Here is a 7,701-nt window from a genome sequence, read left to right as displayed (position 1 = left end):
TGCTAACCCCTGGGCAGGACATTTGGGGCAGGAGAAGACCCTACAATGCATAACGCAAAGATTCTTTTGGCCAGGGGTTTATAAGGAGGTCAGAGACTTCTGTGAGTCCTGCCCAGAGTGCCAGAGGATGGGTCAGGGAGGGGTACCAAAAGCCCCCTTAGTTCCTCTCCCCGTGGTAGGGGTGCCATTCGATCGGGTGGCTTTAGATCTAGTGGGACCCCTAAAAAGGTCCCGAAGAGGACACCAGTATAGGTCATAATCGACTATGCTACCCGATACCCCAAGGCCGTCCCACTTAAGAATACGACAGCGTCAATGCTGGCACACGAGTTGGTGCAAGTATTCTCCCGGGTGGGAATCCCGAGGGAGATACTAACTGACCAAGGGACCAATGTGACTTCCAAATTGATGGCAGAACTTTGCCGCCTCTTAAACATTAAGACATTACGTACCTCAGTTTACCACCCGCAAACAGATGGACTTGTTGAACACTTCAATAAGACATTAAAAGGCATGTTGCGGCGTTTTGTTGAGCTAGACCCAAAGGACTGGGACCGATTACTACCGGCCTTATTATTTGCAGTGCGGGAGGTGCCCCAGGCATCAACGGGATTTGCCCCATTTGAATTGCTTTATGGCAGACAACCCCAGGGGATATTGGACTTAGTGCGGGAGACATGGGAGGAACCAGACTCAAGGGTGAAGGGTATGGTACCATATGTTTTGGACTTACAACAGCGACTCCGGACCGTAGGCGAACTGGCTAGAGAGAACCTTCTCCAGGCCCAAAATAAGCAGGCCCAATATTACAATCGAGGGGCCAAATCCAGAATGTTTCAACCAGGCGACAGGGTACTCTTGCTGTTACCAGCAAGAAAATGGAAAGACAAACAAATTTATCATGTCAACTTACTAAAGAAGTGGAACGCCCGAGAGGGTATGCTTATCACCTTACAGCCACCAGAACCGGAGCTGGGACCCTGGGGAGGCGACTTGAAGGCAGAAGGGACAACGCACATCGGGGCAGAGTTGACGGAGGAACAGCGAAGAGAGATGAGCTTCCTCCTTCAGGATTTCGAACAGGTCCTAACCACGCAACCGGGTAAGACCTCCCTTATGAGTCACCATATCTCGACAACCCCAGGTAAAAAGATCCGTGATCACATACGACCCCTCCCACAGAAAATATGGGGGCCAGTTCAGGAGGATCTGCAACAGATGCTGCAAATGGGGGTGATCAGAGAATCTAAAAGCGAGTGGCGTAGCCCCATTGTTTTGGTGCCTAAGCCCGACGGCACGATACGGTTTTGCATAGACTTTCGGAAGATCAACGCAATTTCGCAATTTGATGCATATCCTATGCCCCAAGTAAACGAACGGTTGGGTAAGGCCCACTACATATCTACGCTCGACCTCACCAAAGGGTATTGGTAGGTCCCCCTGACACCAGCCTCTGAGGGCAAGACCGCGTTTGCCACACCATTTGGCCTGTTCCAATTCATCACAATGCCTTTTGGATTGAATGGGGCGGCGACGTTCCAGAAGCTGATGGACAAGGTACTACAGGAACATCGTGAGTATGCTGCTGCATATATTGATGACATTGTCATTTATAGTGAAACCTGGCCGGAACATCTGCAACATTTGAAGGCGGTCCTCGGGGCGCTGGACGAGGCCAAGCTCATGGCTAACCCAAGTAAGTGCCATTTTGGACAAATGGAGGTGTCCTATTTAGGCTACCGGGTGGGACGGGGAAGGCTAAAACCCCAGGTGGACGAGGTGGAAGTCCTGCAACAATATAAAGCTCCCACCACAAAAAGGCAAGTCTGCCAGTTCTTAGGCCTAGCCGGTTACTATCGGTGATTCATACCCAATTTCGCCACGATTGCAGCACCCTTGACGGATCTGACCCAAAATACAAGACCCCAAAGGGTCCAGTGGACCCCGCAGTGCGAAAAATCATTCAGAGCGTTAAAGCACCGACTGACGCAGACACCAGTTCTCCATCAACCCAACTTCACAAAACCATTTGTAGTGCAGACCGACGCGTCAGACAGAGGTCTAGGAGCCGTCCTTTCGTAGGAGCAGGAAGGGGAAGAACACCCCATCCTGTATTTAAGCAGGAAATTACTACTGTGGGAACAACAGTATGCCACAATAGAGAACTGCCAGGGCCTCTAAGTGGGCAATAGAGGCGCTACGCTATTATCTGCTAGGAGGAGCCTTCACATTGATAACAGACCATGCACCATTGCGATGGATCCAGACAATGAAGGAGACCAATCCTCAGATCATGAGGTGGTATTTGGCCTTACAGCTTTATAAGGTTGAGGTCTGCCACAGGCCGGGGGAGAGCCCATAACAACGCAGACTTTTTTCTAGGTCCATAGTTACTAATGAGCTGGTGCAAGGGGATGGAGTCCTGGAAAGGGGGGTGAGTGATGGGGCATTGCCGCCCCACACTAACATCGGCGGGGTGACCCTCTGGGGAGCACGCCTACCAACCTGCCGACGTTGCGGCGCATGCTCTGAGGCAGCCAGGGCAAACCGGGCGGTAGCTAAGGCTGGGAGGGGAAACCATATCCTGAGGGAAGGCCTAGAGGCCCGGCTGGGGGCCGGCCGAAGAGGGGAAGCTCGATCAAAAGGGGAAGGTGTGTGACAGGGCGCCTTCCCTGCACTGGCCCTTTTAGACCAGAACTCAAGCCCTGAGCCAGGGCTAGGAACAGAGGCCAGCTGAGGCTGTTTGGGCTAGGGAGAGCCCAGCTGGTAGCTATAAATGGAGAAGCACAGTTTGCTTAGAGGGGAGCCAGTGGAGGACTGACTGCAGAGGAAGCCAGAGCTCTTTGGAGGGAGACAAGCTGGGGATAGCCAGCAAAGGCTGGAAGAGGGTCAGCCAAGACTCCCCCTGGCTAGGGGCTGGAGATAAAGCCCCAGGTTTGCGGGCGGGCCGGCCATGAGGTAAGCAGAGCTGTTGAGACAAATGCCAATGATGAGCAACCCGTACAGACTGTAACTTGCCCTGAGAGGGGCTAGATGAGGACAGTCAGGGGGCACTGAGGCATGGTGGGGGCTTGCACCCTGACACATACCTTGACACATACCTTACTATGAAGTTAATGCAGGCTGCTTGCAAGAAATATACTGATTTGATCTCTAATCTTGGTTTCTTTCACAAAGGAAATCCAAGTTGGTGCTTCATGATTCTTCAGTACAGAACGTGATTTGTATCTTCATCCTTTTCAGACAGAGTCACTGCACTAATATAAGCAATGGAAGGTCAAACTCTGAAAAGCACCTCTCTGGAAGAGAGACTGTCAGATATGGCCAGAAGAAGAGAATGTCTATTATGAAAGCTAGCAGGTGACTTTACTAATTACATGTTTTAAAGTGGCTTGGTGAGAGAGGAAGAGACTTGAATTGTAGCTAGAGGTCACGAGGAGATGCTATCACACAATCTTTCCCAAATGTCTTTTTGGTCCTGAGTTGAGAACCATTCACAAGCATTGTCACTGGTCCGGGAAATACTTCTAAAGCAAAATGAGCCCCTAAAAATTGTTCTAATTTTATGTGGAATGTCTTGTGGCATCTTTCTTGCCCCCCCCTTTCTTTTTAAATCAATCACAATATCATTAAAGATAATTAATGGCTGGCAAAAATAAAAAACATCTTTTCATAAATATTAATGAGATTGATATTTTTCATTCCAGACTTACCATGGCTCATAATTTCACTTTTTGTAACAAAGTTTTATCTCAAATCATGTTAAAATTGATCGTCATCCTATTAATGCTTTAAATGTTAAATGTTTTCTGGGTGGGGAAAGGTCAGTTCTATTTTCAAGAAAAAATCAGGAAATGTCACAGATTATGACTTATGCTCCAATTTTGCAAACAATTTCTATTTGTGAACTCAAAATGTAAATCTCATAATCAGAGATTTTTTTTAAATTGCATTTTTCATCACTATGGCTTTTGCATTTGAGACCCTCCATGGACTTTATAAAAAAAAATAAAGGCCAAAATGTTTGAAACAAGCCAAAGACATTAAATTAAGGCCAAAATGTTTGAAACAAGCCAAAGACATTAAGTACCCTACCTGGGGCCTGATTGTCAGAGATGCTGAGTACTCACCACTCCAGCTATAGGCTGCAGAAAGAGCACTGTTAGAAACTGCACTCATGTGGCCTCAGGGTGGACTTTCAAAATCTGAAAGATTCCAGATTAATTGTCCCTTAGTCAGGCTTCCTATTCAGCTGATTCTCTCCCCTCTTCCATCACAGTATCCCTATCAAATCTCCTTTGTCCTTCTTTTCCCCTCACTGTTCCCAGGCAATTCTCTGGTCTTCAATTCATCCTCTGACCATCCTTCCCATATCCATCCTTTTATGCCCCAAATTCCCGCCTCTTAGTCCACCCTGTACAACCCCTTCCACCTACTCAGTCTTTCTGAGTTTACTTCATCACCCAATGCACAGCCAACCTGTGGAACTTCTTGCCAGAGGATGTTGTCAGGACTTTAACAGCATTCAAAAACAAGCTATTGGCTAGAATGGGTAGGAATGGTGTCTTTAGCCTCTGTTTGTCAGAGGATGGGAATGGGTGACAGGAGAGGAATCGCTTGATGAGTACCTGTTCTGTTCATTCCCTTTGGGGCATCTGGCATTGGCCACTGTCGGAGGACAGGATACTGGGCTGGGTGGACCTTTAGTCTGACCCAGTATGGCCGTTCTTATGTCCTGTGAACATCCCCAGCCAATTGATGCTCTGTCCTCTTCCTCCCAGGTTATTCACCCTCTACCTCTGCTCTTCTTCCCACCATCCCATTCTCAGCAAATTGATTCTTCTTTTAACCCCCTGGACCAACAATTTGTACCCCCTTCTATGCCTCTCAGTTTCATCATCTAGCACTTTTGACCCACTCCCCCCAGCTATCTGCTTTCCTTCCGCTTCCACACAGCAAATGGGTTTTTTCCCCTCAATGGCCAGTCCACCCAATGAACCCTTCCCTATTGCTCACCTATCAATTTGGTCCTTCTCTGAAGCCCTGGGTTGACCTATAGCTCTTTACCATCATTGCCAGGGTAAGGGTTTCTATGGATGCTCTTTAATGAAGGGAGCTGTCCTGTGCTAAGCTAACACAGAACCTGTGCCTAGGTCTCACTTTTACACAGTGTCAGAAGGTGGCTGTGGAGCACAGAACCTGGCAAAAGCCAGCGACAGCCAGTGGTTCTGCAGAGGCTCATGTCAGGCAATGCTGACCAGTTAGAACACAGGCACTGCAGAAGCAGATGTCTCTCAGACTTTTTGGCTGTGAGTGAGGCTGTAGGGAATAATTCCGGACACACTGGGTGCAGGTGAAAACAAGCAAAGGTTCACACAGCTGGTGGAGTACCCATAAGGGGTTAACCTGGTGAGCACTAACTTAACCAAAACGCACATTAAATTATATAGGCAGCAGATGGGCGGAGTGGAAGTGATTTGATAGGTCTAGTGGCGGAAATGAGAGATGAACATAAGCCAATGAAATATAAAGGTTACATAGGATCCCTGCCCATTGCCAATTAAATATGTTATCACTAATATAAATAATTATTCCTAACAAGCTAAATAAGCCAACATAAACAAAGCCATGTTGATGGGAACTTGTTGTGCTGCGATTGTGATATGTCTACTACAAGATAACTACTTCCTTGCATTGGCACAGTCCTTGGGATTCAAGCTGATTGGCTCCTGTAATTTCAGATCAGTTAAAGAAACCCCACAGCCTGGCTGGTACCAGCCAGGCCTTATCAGAGTAAGGCCCCTTTGGAATGTGGTTTCCAGGGGAACCAGGGTCACAGTAGCTACTGTCTGTGTGCTGCTCAGGCCTGGCCTTAATTTAGGATTTGAGTTATCAGTTCTCAGCAAGATACCATGGACTGCCTCAGTTTACCCCTATAGAGGCTAAAGAGATCATCTTCCAATTTTGTGCACTGAGGGTATCTCCTCTATACTTCAGTGCAAGCCCAGGGTTTGAACTCAGTGTCCAGGCTAACCCACAGCCTTCCATCTACACACAAATAGCACTAACTCAGGGCTCAGACCCAAGGTACCAGGAACATACTCAAGTGGAGAGTCTGAACCTGAGTCAAGCTGGAACCCAGGATCCAAGCACTATTGCTTTGCCGTAGAGATACGCTCCCACTAAGCTTGTGCTCAAGGAGTCCACCAAAAAGATCCCACAGGCTGATTTTCTTTGCCCCATGGAAAATCAAGGCTGGTGCACAGCCAAGTTTTCGCGCACTGCATCGTGAATAAAGGGCTATCGTGACCACGTTTTGGGAGAGTGCCAGGAAGTCTGGGATAAGAGTGGTTAGACTAAAACTCTCAAAATGCAGTATCAGATGCTGGAGCCCCTGGCTGGGACCTAGGAATTGTAGAATCCTAACTGGGACTTTCAAATCCATGTAGATGCTCAAGCCTTAGATTAACAAACAGAGGATCTGCTGACTCGCGTTCTACTAATGCTGGGTTTAAAGTGCAGCGCAGACCTATCTTAAGGCCAGGGTATGTCTACACTGCAAACAAAACACCCACGTCCGGTCCATGTCAGCTGACTCGAGCTTGCGGAACTTGGATTGCAAGGCTATAACATTGCAGAGTAGATGCTCTGGCTAGAACCCAGGGTCTGGAACTCTCCCCACTCCTGGCGTTCCAGAAACCAGGTTCCAGCCTAAGCGCAAATGTCTGTGTTGTAATGTTATAGGCCTACAGCCCAAGCCACACAAGCCTGGGTCAGCTGCAGGTGTCTTATTACAGTATAGAAATACCCACGTAGCTGCACCAGGGGAGACAGAGCAACACTTCACGGAGTGCCCTAGTCATTCAAAGAGTACTGCAGGAGAGGCAGTGTCATTGTCATCCCGCCACAGTGATGGGTTATTGGTTCCTTTTCAGTGATCGAAAGACCTTGAATCGGAGGCTGAAAAGACAGAGAAGAGATACAGCCAAAGGAGGTCTATAAAGGTTGGAACAGCCAAAGGAGGCCTCAAAAGGCTGGAAAAGCTGTAATAGGACAGTAATGGAGGAGAGAGGAAAAGCTGTAATAGGACAGTAATGGAGGAGAGAGAGGAAGAAGAGGGAATGGGAAGGATAGGGCAAAGAATAGAAAAAAGGAGAGAAGGATTGAACAGTGAATGTCAGCATGGATGGGGCAAGAAAGGCTGGTGAGAAAAGGGAAAACATTTTGAGGAAAAAGAAAGGTTTAGAGAAAACAGCATCAACTGGAAAAAAATTTAAAAAATGGATGATAGCTATTGAGTTGGAGAAATCCTGTCCAGACCCATCCCCTGTCCTTCATAGTCTGAGCAACTCTGTATTATAGCAGTACTAGAAGCCGCAACTGGTATCCGAGCCCCACTGTGCCAGACACTGCACTAACACAGAGTTAGAGAGAACCCTTGCCTGCAAAGACCTTGCTGTCTAAATAGCCACAAGAAGAGTGGGAAGAGATGGTCACACAGCAGACTAGTTGCTGAGCTAGGACAAGAAACCCAGGTCTCTTAACTTGCAGGCCAGTGCCTAGCCCCATAGACTGCACCAGCAATAACACTTAGACTGTATCTAGTTCTTGATATGTTCAAAGCCCTTTATAGACGTTAACTATTTAATCTTCTCAGCAACCTGGCAAGTAGCTGAGGGTACGTCTACACTACAAAGTTAA

At 47.7% G+C, this 7,701-nt stretch overlaps 1 protein-coding gene across 2 annotated transcripts in view; it reads left to right on the top strand.

Moving 5' to 3' along the window:
* The window catches only part of LOC149525619 (uncharacterized), a 5,795-nt gene extending 1,865 nt beyond the window's left edge, over positions 1-3,930 (top strand). Inside the window, exons 3-5 of one of the 2 annotated variants that reach the window (XR_016348683.1) lie at positions 958-1,102; positions 1,617-1,696; positions 3,178-3,918. Coding sequence is in view for 1 of the 2 variants with exons in the window: in XM_089776178.1 (XP_089632304.1) it covers positions 958-1,102; positions 1,617-1,648 (177 nt within the window). In the remaining variant the exon portion in view is untranslated. Of the gene's footprint in view, positions 1-957; positions 1,103-1,616; positions 1,697-3,177 lie in introns of both variants that reach the window. The other variant, XM_089776178.1, reaches the window with a different exon arrangement.
* Positions 3,931-7,701: the final 3,771 nt, after the last annotated feature.

Source organism: Pelodiscus sinensis, chromosome 1 (genome assembly GCF_052426305.1).
Source record: "Pelodiscus sinensis isolate ZL-2025 chromosome 1, ASM5242630v1, whole genome shotgun sequence".
Taxonomy (NCBI): domain Eukaryota; kingdom Metazoa; phylum Chordata; order Testudines; family Trionychidae; genus Pelodiscus; species Pelodiscus sinensis.
This window is presented reverse-complemented; position numbering and strand designations above follow the sequence as displayed.